This window comes from Alosa alosa, chromosome 7 (genome assembly GCF_017589495.1).
Source record: "Alosa alosa isolate M-15738 ecotype Scorff River chromosome 7, AALO_Geno_1.1, whole genome shotgun sequence".
Taxonomy (NCBI): domain Eukaryota; kingdom Metazoa; phylum Chordata; class Actinopteri; order Clupeiformes; family Clupeidae; genus Alosa; species Alosa alosa.
Window position 1 is genome coordinate 18,053,288 of NC_063195.1, and position 21,197 is coordinate 18,074,484.

The 21,197-nt window shown below is 45.6% G+C and overlaps 2 protein-coding genes across 2 annotated transcripts; both read right to left on the bottom strand.

Annotated features, from left to right (window-relative positions):
- Positions 1 to 3,549: 3,549 nt before the first annotated feature.
- On the bottom strand, positions 3,550 to 11,171 carry LOC125296995 (zona pellucida sperm-binding protein 4). The gene is made up of 13 exons (XM_048247119.1): positions 10,769 to 11,171; positions 10,385 to 10,506; positions 8,543 to 8,834; positions 8,144 to 8,268; positions 7,716 to 7,815; positions 7,300 to 7,416; positions 6,672 to 6,844; positions 6,422 to 6,519; positions 5,373 to 5,500; positions 4,835 to 5,015; positions 4,338 to 4,494; positions 3,996 to 4,065; positions 3,550 to 3,643 (listed from the first exon to the last, which is right to left on the bottom strand). Exons 1-13 carry the CDS (start codon positions 11,169 to 11,171, stop codon positions 3,615 to 3,617), a joined length of 1,995 nt encoding a protein of 664 aa, XP_048103076.1. The 3' UTR covers positions 3,550 to 3,614.
- A 56-nt stretch (positions 11,172 to 11,227) lies between these two features.
- On the bottom strand, positions 11,228 to 18,933 carry LOC125296994 (extensin). The gene is made up of 6 exons (XM_048247118.1): positions 18,288 to 18,933; positions 18,012 to 18,170; positions 16,299 to 16,417; positions 14,728 to 14,881; positions 13,217 to 13,329; positions 11,228 to 12,752 (listed from the first exon to the last, which is right to left on the bottom strand). Exons 1-6 carry the CDS (start codon positions 18,670 to 18,672, stop codon positions 11,241 to 11,243), a joined length of 2,442 nt encoding a protein of 813 aa, XP_048103075.1. The 5' UTR covers positions 18,673 to 18,933; the 3' UTR covers positions 11,228 to 11,240.
- Between the last annotated feature and the right edge of the window lie 2,264 nt (positions 18,934 to 21,197).

Here is a 21,197-nt window from a genome sequence, read left to right on the forward strand (position 1 = left end):
ACCCACACACACACACACACACACACACACACACACACACACACACACACACACTCTGATCTACCCTCAGAGCTGAACACACACACACACAGCTCTATTCTCAGAGCTGAACCCACACACACACACACACACACACACACACAGGCCTACGCTCAGAGCTGAACACTTGCACACACAGGCCTACGCTCAGAGCTGAACATGCGCACACACACACACACACTGCTCTATCCTCAGAGCTGAACCCACACACACTGATCTATCCTCAGAGCTGAACCCACACACACACACACACACACACTGATCTATCCTCAGAGCTGAACCCACACACACTGCTATACCCCCAGGGCTGAACACTTGCACACACAGGCCTACGCTCAGAGCTGAACATGCGCACACACACACACACACTGCTCTATCCTCAGAGCTGAACCCACACACACTGATCTATCCTCAGAGCTGAACCCACACACACACACACACACTGATCTATCCTCAGAGCTGAACCCACACACACACACACTGCTATACCCCCAGGGCTGAACACGCACACACACACACACACTGCTCTATCCTCAGAGCTGAACCCACACACACACACACACACACACACACACACACACTGATCTACCCTCAGAGCTGAACACACACACACACAGGCCTACGCTCAGAGTTGAACACTTGCACACACAGGCCTACGCTCAGAGCTGAACATGCGCACACACACACACACACACACAGCTCTATCCTCAGAGCTGAACCCACACACACACACACACACTGATCTATCCTCAGAGCTGAACCCACACACACACACACTGCTATACCCCCAGGGCTGAACACACACACACACACACACACACACACACTGATCTATCCCTCAGAGCTGAACCCACACACACACACACACACACACACACACTGATCTACCCCCAGAGCTGAACCCACACACACACACTGCTATACCCCCAGGGCTGAACACGCACACACTGCTCTATCCTCAGAGCTGAACACGCACACACACACACACTGCTCTACCCCCAGAGCTGAACCCACACACACACACACACACACACACACACACACACACACACACACACACACACACAGCTATACCCCCAGGGCTGAACACGCACACACACACACACTGCTCTATCCTCAGAGCTGAACACACACACACACACACACACTCTACCCCCAGAGCTGAACCCACACACACACACACACACATACTGCTCTACCCCCAGAGCTGAACCCACACACGCACACTGATCTACCCTCAGAGCAGAACACACACACACACACTGCTCTACCCCCAGAGCTGAACCCACACACACACACACACACACACACTGCTCAACCCTCAGAGCTGAACCCACACACACACTGCTCTACCCTCAGAGCTGAACCCACACACACTGATCTACAGTACCCTCAGAGCTGAACACTTGCACACACAGGCCTACGCTCAGAGCTGAACATGCTGAACATTGACGCCAATTGCACGCCAGCTCCCATCCCTCAGAGCTGAACCCACACACACACACAGGCCAATGCTCAGAGCTGAACACTCGCACACACACACACACACACTGATCTACCCTCAGAGCTGAACACACACACAGCTCCATCCTCAGAGCTGAACCCACACACACACACAGATCTACGCTCAGAGCTGAACACGACACATAGACCTACAGCTCCATCCTCCCATCCCTGAACCCAACACACACACACACACACACACACTGATCTACCCTCAGAGCTGAACACACACACACACACACACACACAGCTCTATCAAAGTCCTTTTAGGCAAGTCCCTCCACTCGGCGGCCATATACCAACGTTTTATGGGCACTCATCGGACACAGTCTTTGGGTCGAACTCGCTGCGTCGCGCAAGGCTTCACGACACCAATCTTGCTCCAGCGGCCCGAGATCACAACACATGATTGGCACGATGTCTTCACAACACACCATATGATTGGCTCAATGTATTCACATGTCGACGCTTTGCCGAGGAAGGATGGGATATGTGTAGACAACGGCCATATTGGCGTGACAAACTAGCCCCATGCATTTCTATGGAGTATTTTTTGAGTGCTGTGTCTCATTAGAAAGTCTCTGGCTCGATCCTCAGAGCTGAACCCACACACACACACAGATCTACGCTCAGACCTGAACACGCGCACGCACTGCTCTACCCCCAGAGCTGAACACACACACACACACACAGGCCTACGCTCAGAGCTGAACACACACACACAGGCCTACGCTCAGAGCTGAACACACACACACACACACTGCTCTACCCTCAGAGCTGAACACACACACACACACACAGGCCTACGCTCAGAGCTGAACACACACACACACAGAGATCTATGCTCAGAGCTCTGAACACACACAAACACAAACATCAGCTTTGCTCACATAACAGACAGGAATGGATATAACAGAATAACAGAACACACACACAAAACGTTACAGATCATCTGATCAAGAATGTGTACAAATACAATCTTATCTATGCAATGTTTAGAATAACTTTGTACCATACAAAAATGTGCCATGCAGACATGTGATGTATTTTTCTTTTTTACTCAGGGCCAACACATTGTGTTATTATTTGTATTTATTAATAAAATATAAGTCATTTTATGTGTTATTTCTTACATAATTTGGAACAATGCACTCAACTCAAATTTAGACTGATGAGCTCAATGCAATTCAAACCAGATAGACTAACTGAAAGGCACTCTAAGCGATGTTGGGTAACATCACTTCTGTTTAAGTTCAAGCAAAACAGAATGCCAACTCGCTACTTCCTCCTCCTCCCTTCCGTGCAATTGAAATTCTCCTAACCGCGCATCTCGTTGGTGATTTGCTGGAACAGTTTGTTATGTTTTTATGGGCAAGGTTTGCCCAGGTTGTTTTGTGGCCGTTATTGGAGCCTGGGTTGTCCAGAGATTACGTTTTTTACAGTGTATTCAGGACACCGGCAGCTAGCAGATGGTGAGGTGATGTTTGCTGAAAGTGACAAAAAATGTTTTAGCCTAAAACATGTAGGACATCGCTTAGAGCACCTTGAAATAAAACCATGCCGATCTCTACCCTTCTGGTGAAGGGGAATGTGATGTGGGGCTATTTTAATTCCAAAGGCCAAGTGAACTTTATCAGGATGCATAGTATCCTGGATCCATGAAATAACTGGCCTTTAAAAATAAAAATCATATAATGTTACAATGGATGACAGACACAGACAGTCAGACAGACTTGATCCCCAAGGGGGAAATCCAAGGTCTCAGTAGAATACAGACATCACACACAACATGCTCTTACAGCAGGCTTGTTTAACATAGGCCTATAGGATACATAGTAGGCAGAATAAGTTCACTTGGAGATATATGAGAGAGAGAGAAATAGAGAGATAGATAGATAGATAGATAATTGATCCCTAGGGGAAATTCAAGTAGGATATAGGATATATCATATAGGATACATAGTAGGCAGAATGAGGACACTTGGAGACATGGCTCTCTTTGAGGGAGTTTATTAGTACAGCAGGAGCAGTGTGAGACTGGGCGTCTTGTCGAGTTTGAGGTTGTTGTTGTTTTAGTGTTTGGTGTCGTCTTTAGACGGGTCTGTGGGAAAAGAACATGCTTCAGTAATCCATGAATTTTTAGTCTCAAAATGATTTTTGGCCTTTAACAAAATTGGGCTTTAGTTCTCTTCAATAACTGAAGTGTCACAAAATGTATAATACAGTAGCTTCAAACTTTAACTTGGACATCAGGATGGCAGGTCTGGATTGAGCCATTGTACTTGCAGAACCCCACCTTCAACGCCATCCAGTGAGAGAGCTCTTCTTTCCGTGTGTGTGTGTGTGTGTGTTTATGTACAGCATGTGTCTGTTTGTTGTAGAGTGTGTGTGTGGAGTGTAGAGCGAGCGAGTGAAAGAGTGCGCTTGTGAGCAAGCGAGGCCGACATACTCACCGCTGAAGCATCCCTCCACGCACGGCCCGTCTGAGGGAGAGCAGACCTCGGTGGAGCACATGAAGTAGATCTGCAGGGGTCAGACAGAGGCCCACCAGTGTTTAAGAGAGGGGAGATCTCACTAATTACTCATTCATTTCTGATGTGTTGCTTCGCCATGGATTCGATAGTGCCAATGAAGCATCGTTTCATTTCATTGAGAGAAAGTAGTCCGAGAAAGACAAAACCACAGTAACAGGCACGCACACACACACACACACACACACACACACACACACAGAGAGCAACAAAAAATAAAGAATAGATGGAAAACAACAATCAGTACAACGGATGGGTCTTTACCTCTTCGTCTGAGTGGGAGGGGTCTGGTGCATCCTCCCTATTCTCATTGGTCAGGAACTGGAAGGTGGAGACTGTGAACCTGCGGGTTTGACTGGGCGCGTCAGGAAGGGGAGGAGTCGGGTAGACTTGGGGCACAGGATCCAGTGGGTTTGGGCACCTGAGACAGGAAACACAGGATACGCAATAATAATGCAATAGAAAACTATAACTACACATATATACATATAGCTTGGTTCCAAAACGCTATATCTCCATTTTTTAAAACATTAAAAAAGTGGAGTTAATTTAATTGTGTATTTCAGGTAATATCAATAAAAGTGCAGTTGTGTTGTTTTGATTGAGTACAGATAAATCAAACAATCGCCAACTACAGCTGGTATTATGTCTATAATGGAGTGGAATGGAAATTTCAAAGTGTCTCATCAAATTTCAAACTTTTGACCGGTAGTGTATATAAAAACAGCCCCACCCCCACCCCCTACTGAGTCCCGTGGTACCCGTCGTAGATGAGCACCCAGGTGGCGTGTGCCGAGCGAGGGTAGGCCACGCAGTAGTGCACCAGCAGCACCAGGTCGGAGTCGGGGGGGTTGAGCAGCCGCACCTCCAGGTACAGGGGCTTCCCCAGCAGCAGGCCCAGGGGCCGGTGGTACTGAGGGTGGTAGGACGTGTACGTGTGGTCTGGGCAGGGGGGAGGAAACGCACTGATGTAAGGCTGCAGCACAAGGCCTAAACAACTACCAGCATTAATGAAATGATCATTTTCAAGGTTCATTACTTTATTTCACCTTTACCCATTGCACATTATGATTTAAACTGAATCTTGGTATTTGTCATTTCCATGTTAATTATACATGTTAATTGTAAGGCATTATAAAACATATTGAGCTGGTTTGCTGCATGTGGATTTAGCCAACTCCTAGGTAACACACTTGAGAGAAAGCTTCATCAAAGGTCTCTTTTTTAGTCTAGTACTAACTATAATCGACTAAGTCCTAATAAAAGTCCAGCATTCTTATGGGGAGGCCTGGTGAGCACCTTCAGCAATCCTGAGCTGGACACCGAACACACCCTGGGCTTGGATGGCCGGGCCGAGGGACGGCCTCTTCACCAGGTAGCCCACACTGACCACTGCCCCGGGGAGATACCTGCATTCCACCAGCACCCTGGTAACACACACACAAGTCCTCAGTTGCACAACATTCTTGTTATCATTTGCAACATTTTCACAGAATCATTTTAACCGAAGCTTTGTCGCAGATAAATGACTGCCCATTTAGTAGTACTTCTCAGGTAGGCTTCTCATTTTCCCACTGCAACTAAAAAAAAAAATAGCAACATAATTAGAAATTACCATAATTTTCAAACATGTTCAAACAATGGAGATGAATCACTGTAGTTGAATCAGTAATCATAACCCCACTGTAAAGCACCAGGGGACAGCATTCTCAGACTGTTGGAGATGTGGAAAGTAAGTTCCTGGTGAGGCGTGCATCCTGTCTCTCAGAGGTGCGTTGGCAAAGCAGGTGGATTACACAATAATTAGATTGGGAAATGTATCCTTTTCCCATGAGCACTTGGCTGTGCCATAGATTTCTGGACGTGTTACACAGAACCAGACGGACCGGTGGTGGTGGACAGCATCACAGCAACCACCCGCCATCTGTTTTGATCTAACACAAATCCGAAAAAGCTCTTTGCAAGAGGCCCGACTACCAAGATGACGCTGGAAACTGGGGGCCAGAATGCAGCTTAGCATCGAGAGTCCACAACAGAACCACCCAATAAACAAACAGCGCTTTGATGCACTAACTGAAACCAGGTGCATGTAAAATCATATGCAAAATGCAGGGGGTGTTGACAAAGACAAAACAGCTATATTCCATTACACTGCACTCTACTCTGTGTGTAGGAGTGTGTGTGTGTGTGTGTGTTTGTGTTTACATGTGTGATCAATACCTTACTGGAGACTCCCGTGTGATGGTGCCATAGTTTAACGAGATGGCCTGAACTGAGAGTACATGTGTGCGTGTGATCAATACCTTACTGGAGACGATGGTGTGTTTAACGTGGCCTGAACTCAATACCTTACTGGAGACTCCCGTGTGATGGTGCCATAGTTTAACGAGATGGCCTGAACTGTGTTCAGAATTTCCACCATGTAGATCACCGACTCCCCCACTTCCTGTTCGAAACATAACGACAGACGAGCACAGCCATCATCCCACACACTCCGTTTAGATTTGCAGAATCATGAGATGCATCTGTACCAGCTTATGCACATTACTTACATTCACTCCACACGACAGTGTGTGTGTGTGTGTTTTTTCTACTCACAAACTTGTGGGTCCCACACCCGTCCAGCGGAAACTTGAACAGGGCGTACTCGGGGGTGGCTCGCCAGGGGGGGCAGGACGCGTTGCCGCCGGCGATGAGCATGGCGGGGTTGAGAGGAGGGCTCATGATGGTGGAGGGGACCGAGAAAACAAAATGGCCGTCCTCCGTGCACTCTGGACAGACGAGGGAGGTGAGGTGTCATCACACAGTCAGAATGAGTCCCATCACTTCAACAACATTAGTTTGAGCTAAACATCACACAATTCAGATAAGACTTTCTTGTGTGTAAAAGTTTGCAAACTGAAAGCACTCAAGTCTCAGTCCCAGTGCTGTTACACACACTTGCTCATGTAAAAGGACACAGCTCAGTTCAAAGAGTAGCCAAGATGCTCTTCTCTCCTGCATGTCTGTACATTATTTCTTTAACTATTCATTCCTGAATTATTCCATTAGAACAATCATATGTTGTGTCGCAGGTAGTGTTGTACTGCCTCTTTCAACTAACTTTGGGAGCTGGTGTATGTATGTGTGTGTGTGTGTGTGTGTGTGTCCACCGTCCGTAGGGTAGTAGCAGTACCGGTTGGTGGGGCAGTGTGTGTGTGTGTGTGTGTGTGTGTCCGTCTCCCACCGTCCATGGGGTAGTAGCAGGCTCCGGTGGCAGGGCAGTGGCAGCAGCCCAGCATGTGGCACTGTGAGGCAGACACTGGGTCTGGAGTACAGGCTATCTCACTGGGCACATCACACTCTGGAGGGGTGGGGGGGGGAAAGGTGGGGAAAGAAAGAAAGAAAAAAGAAAGAAAGAAAGAAAAAGAAAGAAAAAAGAAAAGAAAGAAAGGGAAAGAAAAAAGAGATAGAAAGAAAGAAAGAAAGAAAGAAAGAAAGAGAAACAGATAGAGAAAGAGAAGAGGTTGAAGAGGGACCAAAAGACAGAAACAAACATGTCAGATGAAAACACCACACTAATATATGTGATATTATCATTGCAAGCACATATAAGTTTGTTCCATCCGACGTCATGGCGACTGGTGGACACGGCGGACTTACGTGGTCCTGTGGGAGGCGTAGGGAGAGGGCAGGAAAGCTGGGCCTCGGCGCTGCGTCCATCCCACAGCTGATATCTCAACACCACCCTGTGCCGATTCCCCTGGTTAGGAAACAGGAGCCACCGGTTATAAAAAAAAAAATAGCACAGACATTATACAGGTCTGACATGAAACATTAACCAAGGGAGGCCCTTATATCAGAGGGTTGAAGGATCTCTGCTGAGATATCTTTTGTTGAGATGTCTTTTTTCTCCCTCTCTCAGCACTGCAACATCTGAATCTTTTGTTCTTTTTTGTTTCTAGGTAACTCATCTTGTCAACAAATAATAACAATAGACTTGATTGTCATTAAAATTTAAACTAATATTTTAGATTCATCATATAAACCCCCCCACATCCCTATTGTGCATGAATGTGTCCTTATCTGACCTTGATCGTCACATGACAGGAGTCGTAGGGCAGGACGATGGTGATGTGGCTGCTTTTGCCCATGCTCACTTTGTACCCACAATGAACTGGGGCATCCTCCAGTTTCACCTCATTCCCATCCAGGTCTAGATAAAAAAAAAAAAAAAAAAACAACAAGACAAAAGACATAGTCATGAACACCGTTATATTATGAAATGGAAGGGATAACAGATGACAGTGTCCCTCTATACAGAATAAATGGATTAATTGCCTAACACACAAGGGAAACCTGATTCAGTGTTAAAAGAAGCCAACTTTGTTTTTTTTAATTACAACATTTTGTATTTTCTGTCTATGGAGTACATATGCTATATTTCATTATTTTATATTTTATGTGAAAGAGATCCCATGAGCACGTACCCTTGACCATTATAGCAGACACCGGCCCAGGGGGAGGCGCTACAGTCATGTGCTGGGAGGAGCACAGCACCTCTGGCTTCGGGACGGGGGAGGGCAAATCGGTCGGGATGGGAGGGAGCAGAGTCCATTGACCAGAGTCCATTGTGGTGGTGGTGGTGGGCGGGGTGGTTGGTGCAGCCGTGGTGGTGGTGGGCGGTAGGCTTGTGACGGGGCACAGCAGGTTCAAGTAACGGTAACGGCCGAGCACAACATCCCAGAACCTCACAGGCAGTGACAGGATGGAGGGGTTGTCCTGGAGATGGAAAACAAAACCAAACATTGTGCTCTTAATTGCTGTAAATAAAATCATCATCATCATCAAGTATGCTGTGAGCATGGAAAGACTACGGATGTACGCTAGCCGAAAACGCTTCCTCAATAGCACAACTGAATGCTTCAACAAATATATGCTATGAGTGAACTCATTGTTATATTAAATTGGAGATTCAATAAATTCAGTTGAAGAGAACAAAGAATCTTAATTAACTTGGTTCAAGTATCAGTCTGATATTAAATTAGTGTTTACCTCTGGCTCTGCAAGACTAATGAGGGCGGGGATATACTTGCTTTTAACAACACACACGCATCATGGCTGTCACGTGTATTCTGCGCCTGTTCGATGCGTCGGTTATGAACATCCTCACAAATGAACATGACCCGTTCACGACATACAACATTTCACATGGACGCTAGGAACGGTAGTATAGGTGCAGCGTGTGACCGTGCGTGAGCATGCAAGACCGACTTTATTCACGACTCTGGGTCTGAATACTTTGGTCTGCCCTCTGGTAGAGAATCCTCCAGTTACACATGGAGTGCTAGGGGCAAGGTTTCGTTCACAACGCAGCCAGTTATGTACACAAACGTAACACTTGGTCGTAAAAGCTTGGTCAAAAAGCAAGTACAGGTGGGTCTCAAAAAATTAGATTCAGCTTTGCTTGGCAATTCTCAAGGCTGCAGTCAATCTTGTTGTTTGTACACCTTTTTCTGCGATCTGATGAAGGCCTTGTAGGCCAAAACATTATCGCCTATTAAATGTTTTTTCATTTTACTCGGAGTGTGCGGCACCTTCCCTCTCTTACATTAGATGTACACCTTTTCCTACTACACTTTTCCCTTTTTAGTCAACTTTCCATGAATATGCTTTGTTGCAGCATACCATTGAGGGTGTCAATAAGTGCCTTTTGGAAACTATCGGGTCAGCAGTCTTTCCCATGATTGTGGTTGTGTTTACTGAACCAGACTAAGAAATGAAAGGCTCAGGAAACCAACATTTCTGTATTAGAAGCTCTTTATTCTAATATTTTCAGAAACCGATTTCCATGAAGCGTAAGCCATAATCAGACACAAATGTGATGATTCTAGCAGGGGGGAAATATTCAATTTTTTTGAGACTCAACTGTATATCCCAAGCCTATAGACATACAGGCAGTTTCCCAAAATCGAGGAAGCATACTCAAAGGCTGCCTTTTCAAGGTCGCCATGTCATCGAACTCCGCCGAGCACTGTTCCAATGTCAAGAATGCTCCGAAATTTGCATCCTTCGTTCTGAGAATTTACCCATAATCCTCTGCGTTGACAATCATCTGAGCAGTGCCCCTACTGAAACAGAAGCGTGCAGTTAAAAGCGAAAGACGGACCACAGTGATGTGCACGTTCACACAAGCTAGTCTGTTCCAAAGTAGAGTCCGAGAATGCTAGGGGAGGCCTATAACCTCATCTTCGTAGAACCCGACTCGCAAGGAAGCATTCTATCAAGGAAGCATGCTCGACTTCGGGAAACAGCCACAAGTGGTCACTCACGGGTTGTCGGGAGTGGCAGGCGGGGAGAGGAGAGGACAGCAGCGCCCCCCTCAGGTCGGACTTCACATCATAACGGCAGTGAGGCAGAGTGGAGGCCACCGACACCCAGGAGTTTCCGGCCTCTGGGACACACACAGATCACAAGAATTACTCAACAAAATCAGTTTCCATTTTATTCAAGTTTATATTCAAGTAATATATTCAAGTTATATTATTTTGGCTGACATGCAACTGGGAACTCTACACAATTGGTCACTGCTAACAGGACCAACAGTATGAACAAACCTTTTGCAGATTCACAGACTTCAGACACAGACATCTTTAATAGCTTCATCTTCAGTCACTGTTTACATGTCACAGACCACGGATCTAAGAGTCACTCACCTCTGAGCTGGATGGAGTCGAGGTTGGCGCTAGGCAGGGAAACGACCAGGCGATCCACAGTGCAGGAGAGGACGGGAGACAGGCCAGGTGGTACTTTGGGGGGCCCAGATATCTCAGCATCCCACAGATCAGTGGAGGACTGGCCTTTGGTACCACTGGATGGTACGACGGCTGGCGGCCCCAACAGAGACAATCCCTGGCTAGGATGCTCCGTTTGAGGCGCTATGGTAGTCGTTGAGGTGAGCGAGTCATAGCCGGGGTGTGGATAACCGGTACACGTCAGCTGGGAGTGCGGTGGACAGGCAGTGACCGGAAACGGAGCCGGAGGGTAGTACAACATGGGACCCCCAGCAGCACTGACCGGGTGTTTGGACATGAGGGCTTGCAGGGGTATTTGTAGCATCCTCTGGGGCAGTAGTTGTGGTAGCAGGAGCAGCAGTCGTCGTAGTAGCAGTAGTGGGAGCTTGCATTGCTACCGTAGTAGTGTCGGTAGAAGCAGGGCCGGGCCCTGATGGTGGTGGTACGTGGGGCCAGTAAAAGTGGGGCCAGTGCAGAGCGTGGGGTAGCTGAGAGTGGGGGCCATCTTTTGAGGGTGCACTGGAGGGGTCACCTGGAGCATGGGGAGGTGGGGGGGCAAACCAGGGGAGGCCAGGGTAGTTGTATGGGTGTAGTGCCCCTGCTGGGGAGAGAGGGATCTGGGACTGGGAGAGCAGACCGTGGCTGGCTGGACCTGGAAGGGGTATCTGAGTGGACGAAGAAGATGAGGTAGCTGAGTCTCCTGTTGGGCGTGACCAGGAAGAGCTGGAAACTTTTGCCCCATGTAAGGGTACTGCTCAGAAATGAAATCATGATACTGCCCTGACGGGGAGAAGGGAATCTGTGGCGGCGAACCGAGGGCTGGAGACGAGGGGGGCATTTTGGGAGGAGCTGGGGAGGGCGGGGTAGGGGCAGGTGTAGATGGAGCTTCTGGTTGGGGGTAAGGATGAGATGGGAACTTCAGCCCTATGTGAGGGTAAACGAAAGGTATGAAGTGCCGATCATAGGGCCCCGGTGACGGCGTAGATGTTGTCTCTGATTCAGGGTCTGAAGCTGCAGATGCAGATGAGGATGAAGATGGAGGTGTTTTTTGTTGCGTGTGAGGGTGGGTGGGCAACATTTGCCCCATGTACGGGTACGGGTACGGGTGGGGCCTGTAAACCCACATATGGGCAGGAGATGTGGGGGCAGGAGGTGTGGTAGCAGGTGGGGGTGAGGTGGGTACTGCCGGAGGAGACGGAAATTTGTGATCCGGATGAGGAGGAAAACCCGGAAACGTCAGTCCCATATACGGATACGCGTAGGGATAGGAGGAGGAGAGGAGGTGACCGTAAGCCCCTCCTTCTGCTGAGCCTGGAGTTTCAGCCGCCGGGGGAGGAATCTTCACAGACGTGGGAGCAGGAGTAGTCATCATCGTCGGAGAAGGAGGAGCTGGAGACTCTTGCCGGGAGTGTGGAGGCGCTGGAAACTTTTGGCCGACGTAGGGGTGCAAGAAAGACATGAACGGGTTGTAAGGATGCTGCAGCGGATGGTCAGGGGTGTCCACTGGTCGTCCAGGTGACGAGGAGATGGGAGCGGAGGGAGCCGGGGCAGTGGGGACGGGCGGAGGACCGTGCTCTTGTTGGGGGTACGGCTGTGCATGAGCTAGATATCCCGGAAATTTCTGAGGGGGGTAAAGCATGTATGGAGGACCTAGAGGGGCATAGGCAGGCACCCCCGTGGGGTTGGGGATCGGGGTCGACGCAGCGACAGGCGGAGGGGTGGTGGGTGGAGGTGGAGGGTGGGGTGGAGACTGGGACTGCTCCTTTGGGCCGGGCTTTTTAGGTGGGACAGCGGAAGAGGATTGAGACGGAGAGGACAGATGGTCGATCATGTGAAGTTGCAGAGGACAGGCCATGGTGAACCCTGTTCCACCGTGGACGACGGCGACGATTGTGCTGTGGTCATCCTGAGGGGAGAAACAGCGATTTAGAGGTTTCAAAACAGAATCATGATCATTCGCGATTTAGAGGTTCCAAAACAGAATCATGATCAGTCGCGTCATTTATTTTTTTCCAGACCCGTTTTTAGAAAAGATATGTTTGCTTAAATCTAACCAGAGGGGAAATAAGCCATATTTTGAGCAGGCCATAAAAAGAAACTATATTCTATGACTAGGTTTATATTACCACTGCATCCTGTGGACCCTCCAGACAGGCGTTTTCGTTTAGCAGACGAGCATTAATCAAAAAGAGGCGGCGGACCTGTCCAGGTCTTTACACATCCCCTCATAACTTTTTACACACAGCTCATTTCCAATCACTTCCATCTGTTAACCTCCCACTAAGTTTTTCAGAGAAGGCTGCATTCCATCCATCAAACAGCAGGGGGCGCCATGGCCCTCAGTCACAGCAAGAAACCAGCTTAACCTACCTTCAGCGTCACACAGGCAGCTGTGTAAGGGGCGAAGACAAACAGATGTTCAGGTGGCGAGTTCATGGGATGGGCACACTCCGAGGACACCAGGGGCACCTGTTTATCCTCCACTAAGCCCCAGAGGGGAAGGAGAGGATTGTATAGGTGAAGCCAGTGTTATTTGTTTTGCGGAAAAAAGAAAAGCTTCTAGAATGTAGTAATGGCTCATCTGGAAGCTGACTGTTGGGGTGCATGTTGTTGATGTTGGCATTGTGGTTTCATGTATTTGTCATCTCATCTCTTTGCTTCATGTAATCTCATTTTTATAAAGAATCTATTTGCTTACCTGTGCCGGTCCTAAAGTGTGTGAATTGTATGTAAAAAAAAATATATATATATATATATATATATATATATATATATATATATATATATATATATATATATACACACACACACACACACACACACACACAACACTATATATATATACACACACACACATAAATATACACATAATGTCATAAGACAATTCAGCACTAAAATCCAAGACAATCGTTGTGAATCCAATCCCTCACAGATGCATTATTTGGGTCGTATCAATAATCATTATAGGCTTGAATTATACTATTCATACAGTGCCATTTTGAACATTATTAGTGGTTAGAAAAGTGGAGTTTTGGATACGTTTAGCGCACTGCTCTTAGTACTTGCACTGTTAGCTGTCTTTTGGGCTGTCGACTTGTTGCCATGGTGAAAACGACCCTGGGTTCAAATTACTCCAGAATTACACTTTAAAGAAAAGAAATGTGGGCCTGTAAAATGCACTTTGTGCACCGCACAGAATGAAAAAAACAACAACACAAACGCTGATCTTCAAATAGAGGAAGAGGAGTCAAAAAGCTGCTCTGGCATCTGTCTGATGAATGGTCAGGGGCCATTCAAGACACAAAAATGCAATAGGTCAAAGGTCAAGCATTGCATGTGCTCTTTGAATGGCTAACAAATGTGTTGGGGCTGTGGAAAGATCTGCCTTAGGCAGGTTTTTTGAGTTTGTGTTCCAAGAGTATGGATACAAAACAGATAATAGCTCAAAACACAACTTTCTGACTGTCTGCCTTGCATAAAGCACTGTAATCTAAGGACTAAGGTGAACTATATGCACTATATGCATGAAAATGTATGAATGCCCATCCTATCCATGGAATAGACAAGACAGACACACACTCGGTCCACAACATGTGCACAGATAGACAGAGAGAGAGACAGAGACAGAGACAGAGACAGAGAGACAGAGACAGAGACAGAGACAGAGAGAGAGAGAGAAAAGAGAAATAGAGCAAGAGAGAAAAAGAGAAAGAAAGAAAGAAAGAAAGAAAGAAAGAAAAAAAGAAAGAAAGGAGATAGATAGAGATGCAGAGTAATAAAAGAAAGGAAGAAAGACAGAAAGAACAAAAGAAAAAAAGAAAGAAAGAACACACAAGCTTAAAGTTCTACCCCTTCCTGTGTAGTGTGAGCTGAGCGAGCACCTTTGGCCTTAAGTGTCTGTCCCCCATCCTCGACCCCAGCGATCTTCAGCACCATCCCGTAGGGCGAACACAGCAGCTGGGGGATGGAAATCACTGGGCAAGAGATCTTTACCGGCTTTCCCCACCACAGCAGAGGGAGGACATAGCTGCCATTCTGGACAGAGGGAAAAGGCAGTCATCAAAACCTAAGGATTAACCCTTCAGCAGGGGAGTTTTGAACATTTTAACTCAGTGTTCCCCAAACTACGGCCCGCCAACTCATTTTGGGTGGCCCCCCAAAACATGTCCGTGGTATATAGCAACCGGCCCACACGGGAGTACGACATCGTCAAACTAGAACCTCCGCAATTTCGCCCATTCATTCTCTATGGCGAGTCTTAACAGTACACATGTAATACTCTTTTTGTCCACTGGTGGTTATTTTGGCGCTGTTTCGCGTTTGCCATCAAAAACAGAATAAAATGTAGGCTTACCTGCAAACAATGTATAAGGCCTATGCTGACTGCATCAGTGCTCAAAGTATTGTAAAAGTTTATCAATTAATCAACTAACTAACTACTATTCAAGTCAAATTTCTGGGACTTTCTGGGATAATTATTTCTATTTTGTATTCACTCGTTCAAATGTTCATAGGCCTACAAAGAGGTCACAAGTTCAGGTAAATGAAAGTTAGAATGGTGGTCATTTCAGACCACTTCAGTGCTTCATAAAATTCTCATAGTTTGAGAACTTTACATTTTCAGAGTTCAGAGTTTTTTAATAAAATATACTTGTTATGGGAATGCAAAAGCCTTTTTATTAGTATTATTTAATTTGAGTTACGTTTTACACTGATATGGCATGATAGCAATATAAAACACAGCTAACAATGGTATTAAATTGCAATAGCCTATAGATTAAATGTAATGGAATATTCAACTAAGGTAGACTGCTGTTGTTCACAGCACTAAGCTATTTATGGTTACTGATATACTCCGAGTCACTGGCCCTCTCTTAGAGCCAGGCATAGCATAGTAAGCTGGCCCTCGGAAGAAAAAGTTTGGGGACCACTGTTCTAACTGAAGATCCTGTTCCGCAACAATATAAGATTCTAAAATTCTATGTTCAATTCAATGAACCCCAAAATTCTTTAGAATGTTCAATTTCCAACATTCCCGTCACCCTGTGTTTTTATTATTCTTATTCATATAGCGCCTTACCATATGAATGTCTCAAGTCGCTTTGCAGAGCCCAGTCTGAACTGTAGAAATATGGCTGACTATTATGCTGATTGAATACCAAGTGAAACCTTTAGCTATTTCTGTTTAAATATGATTCTGGTTAAAACTGACTGAGCCTATTAGCTCTTTAACAAGCTGTCATAAATTCATCACTGATGAATGACAAAGTTGGTGTGCCACAGAGGCATACCTCCCAAATTATATCTTGAACAAAAAGTAGATTACTAGCTCAAAAAACACACGAGTAAGGAGTTGAAGAATACTATTACTCTGAGTTTTCAAAACTCATGTGCGTTTTAAGTATTGGTGTTACCACCCGCCACATTGTGTTACTACCGTTCAGAGGCCTACCTCTCGGATGATATAGCAGCCGTCATACGGCACACGCAGGACCAGGTCCTTCCACGTGTACTTCATGTTGTAGCCACAGTGAGGTGGCATGTGGAAAAGCGACACTGGAGACGACCCCTCTGAGAAAGACAATTTCTGATGCTTTAGGTCACACAAAGCAATTGTATCTTAATACACTTTTGTATTTCACAGATGTTATGGTTTTGAAGATTTATTTTTAACCAATACAACGTTGCCGCCATGTTGGCTCCCTAAGTATAAGTATCTAGTCCATATGGCATTTGTTTAATACTTTTGGGCATCTCTAATAGCTGAACTACAGAAACCCATTTCATCAGTCATATACTGGCCTAGGGTATTATCTCGTACACAATAATGTGGGGCAGCCGTGGGCCACGGCTGAAGTGCCCTTGAGCAAGGCACCTAACCCCTCACTGCTCCCCGAGCGCCGCTGTGGTTGCAGGCAGCTCACTGCGTCGGGATTAGTGTGTGCTTCACCTCACTGTGTGCTGTATTTCACTAATTCGCGGATTGGGTTAAATGCAGAGACCAATTTTTCCTTCACAGTTTCAAAAGAGTATATATATACATACATCCATAATACATACATATATAATAACCTAATTACTTAAAAGGAGAATTCCGGTGTGATATTGACCTAAAGTGTATCGAAACATGATACCGAGTGTGAACGTATGTCTCATAGCCCATCTCGGCTTGTCCCCTGCACTCAAAATCTGGCTAGTTAGCCGATGCTACCAAAATCTTTTTCAATAGTGGTTGCCCGATCGGGCTAACCATGCAAATAAATCACTGTTTTACACCCATTTCACGAGGGCTCAATGTATCTCCACACTTCATTGGTAGACTTCCGGGGGCCCTGACATTTAAAACGAGACATTGAGAACTTTGAAAAAGCACTGGTAGTTTACTTACAAGGCGATTTATACAGACAGTATCTTCCACGAAGTTTAAGCGTTTGCAGCCATCTTGAATTTAGTCCGCGATAAAAGCAGCGGTAAGAATGAACAGGTATGATAAGGGGATCAGATTCCAAAATAATTCGGTGGAAATGCATGGATTCCAGTTGCTGCTACTGGAAGAAAACCGAACCATGCATTTCCACTGAATTATTTTGGAATCTGATCCCTTATCATACCTGTTCATTCTTACTGCTGCTTAATTTATCGTGACTAAATTCAAGATGGCTGCAAACGCTAAACTCGTGGAAGATACTGTCTGTACAAATCGCCTTGTAAGTAAACTACCAGTGCTTTTTCGAAGTTCTCAATGTCTCGTTTTAAATGTCAGGGCCCTAGGAAGTCTACCAATGAAGTGTGGAGATACATTGAGCCTCGTAAATGGGTGTAAAACAGTGATTTATTTGCATGGCTAGCCCGATGCCGGGCACCACTACTGAAAAAAGTTGTTGGTAGCATCGGCTAACTAGCCAGATTTTGGAGTGCAGGGGACAAGCCGAGATGGGCTATGAGACATACGTTCACACTCGGTATCATGTTTCAATACACTTTAGGTCAATATCACACCGGAATTCTCCTTTAATACTACTAATGTGTAGGCCTGGCAAGGCCAGACTTATTAGCCATAGACCTCAAATCAACCCTCAATGTCGTCCAACAAAATAGGGCTACAGTTTAAAATGTTAATTTCCAACGTGGCTGACGAACATGGCTACCTGTTACAAACGCTTACCTCGGTCTACCAACAAATTCGTGTATCCTCTTCCCTGCGCTGTGAGGGTCATCGCGTTACCCGCACATTCCACCACCGGCCTCATCGACTGCCATCTCTCGCCCGTGTGCATATCAGGGCCAGGTGGAAAAACAAACGCTTTCTTTTGGTGAACGTGACCTTAACCACAACAAGATGGGATATTGACGAAAATGCACACATTTAGTTAGCCTATTAAGTTGATTAGTTATGAGCTAGAATGTTGGTTTCACAATGTGTTTTTTGAATATTTCTCACCTGAGAAGTCAGACTGATAGCCGTTACTAATGAGTGACCTTTTCTTGCGTGTGACTGAATGTGGTTGTAGGTTCCATGATCCATTTTGCAGGTGAATGATATTCAGTTCTTCCCAAGGCCTTTGCTCCGTTGGCGTATGTTTGAGGTTTTCAATGGACTTCAGTTGATTTGAGAGTAACAGTCGTCCCATCTTGCCTTTCACAGTATCAGTCCCTCGGCCCTCACCGCTGATATCGGTCGTTTTTTGACGATAAATGTCTAAAACATTAGCTGCGCTGAAATTGCCAAATTGTAACGAACTCCACGTTCGAAGCGCGAAAGGTGGTAGAGGGAGCGCAAATAAAAATAAAAATACAAATATTTTTGTCACCCGCAGCCAAGACATCTCCAGTTGATGTTTTGCTCACATGCACGATTGCACACCGACAAACGGACAGTCGAATCAATGCAGCACAATACTGCAGAAAGGTGCAATTACCTCCACCTGGGTAGGTAGCCTAAGTAGGCGTACGCCATTCCAAGGTCGCCACCAATGTCAACGTCATTCAGTTTCTATACTTACAACCGGACCCGCGTCACACAGAGCAGGTTGTTTGCGCCATGCCCCTTTTGAGGGGAAAACATTCCCTCAGAACAAGCCAGAGTGAACCGGTAGACATGTACCAACCACACAGCTAAGAACCCCTCCCTGAGTTTCTTTTGCCTACGATGTCCTCAAAAAAAATCCTGACAGAAGAAAATTATGGCTACAAGCCATAAAAAGAGAAGACCGTATGACACTTCTGGTCACTGAGTGGGGTTGTTGCACCACTTCGTACTCGGGAGACTGTAGGGACATGTTTTTATATTAATTGAATTAAGCTTTTGTAGGTATCTTTCACGGTCAACGACCGGCAAAGTGGTTATGTATTGAGTGGTCATATTGATTTGTGGTATTTTTTGTTATTATTTACTCCTGCGATTTCTGTACGAATTACGTTTATTGACCCTAATTTGCGTTGGAGTTAATGAGAGGGGTTGTTTGTTTTCCCCCCGAAAGGGGCGGGAACGTTTGTCACGAGTCAAGTTCCCGGATGTGTGCGGTCGAACGTATTGCTCATAATTACTCAGAGAAAAGTTTAAATTAGCCTGCAAACGAACTTCGATACAAGAAAAGGTTGTTAAAATTAATTTAATTTAATAATTAAATTAATGAAAAACAGTCACAGCTTTCGATGCTTGAAATTAAAGGAACATAATCAGTGTTCATATTAGTAGGATAAACCACTAGTCAACAACAACAATAATACGAATACTAATTATTATTATTATTATACAAAATTAAAGTTTAGTTATATTAATATTATTATAGGATAACTTGGTCTAACAAACCTGCACATAACCTGAAAATATCTCCAAACTAGTGTGTATCCTTTTGGCATGTTAAATTTATTTCACTTTCTGTAGATTTATAGATTTATATCTGAACACAGAAAAAAAAAGATTAGTCCAAAACTGAACAGGCCATGACATGGGATAAGCCTAATAAAAGCTACAAACGGCTCTACAGTTTGAAACCTCCTCATTCATAAGAGTATTTGGGAAAAAAGATTATTGGTATGTTTATCTTATTTCAGACATACACAGGAGAGACCTTTAATTCCTAGAGCTACTAATATGTAGGGGATTTCCCACAGCGGTCTGTCAACAACCAAATCTATTTACCACCAAACAAACAAATAAAATCACCAACAAAGCAAACCTTTGTGGGCAAAAAACATCACCAACAGAAGTCTCCGAGAGCATTTCACTGGGATTATCAAGCAGGCACCTTCCTTCATCTGCGTTTCATTGAATTAGGCCCACAACACGTCCAGAAGGCTCAACAGTGGTATCTGGTGTCCCAGACCCACCTCCCTCCACACTCATGATGGGTTCTCTACCAAGAAATACCAACAAAATCTTCAGTCATTCCCCTTTATTGGTGTGGCCGTTTATGATCCAATCAGCAACATAACAAAACAAGTACTAAGCCATTGATGCAGGCACCAACAAGTAATAGCACATTTCTGTCAGTTCTCTTCATTGCTGTGGTCATTTATGTCTGAAATGTGTTCAGATTTGAAGCAAAAATTCCTTTCAACTTTTCAATTTGGACGCTTTGGTATAAAAATGGTGAATTGTTGGCTTTATAATTTGAATGCAGTGGCAACCAAGAAGGGAATTGCCACATTCAATTGCCTCTTCTTGCCAAATTTGAACACATCTCTGGCTTCAGGCTCAACATACCACTCACTTCATTTCATAGTATATCCCTCTGGTCTATTCATACAAGTCAGTAAGTTCTAACGACTTCTACACACAGTTGCGTTCCGTCAACGCATGCCAGTGGGTGTTCCCGACGGTAGCTATGCAAATGACTTGAAGTATAACCGTAATTTGAATGGTTGGTGCCGTCTGTCAGTGCAGCAACAGCTGAACTTCTCAACGTGAGCGACGGGAGAAACGCAACGCAACAGACCCACAATTCAGTTCGGCAGAGGATGACGTGAGCCCATGTAAAGTGAATGGGATGCGTCTCCAGCACTGCAACGCATGCAACTGTGTGTAGGAGCCGTTAGGGCTGAGGCCTTGAAGTTTATATGTGATTTTGGTCTAACGGCTCCTACACACAGTTGTGTCCATAGCAGTACTGGAAGCACAACCCATTCACTTTACATGGGCTCTGAACTGAATTGTGGGTCTGTTGCGTCGCATTTCTCCCGTCGCTTGCGTTGAGAAGTTCAGCTGTTGCTGCTTCGACAGATGGCACCAACCAATCAAATTACGGTTAAACTTCGTCATTTGCATAGCTGCCGTCGGGAACACCCACTGGCATGCGTTGACGGAACGCAACTGTGTGTACAGTAGAAGCCGTAAGACTAGATAGCT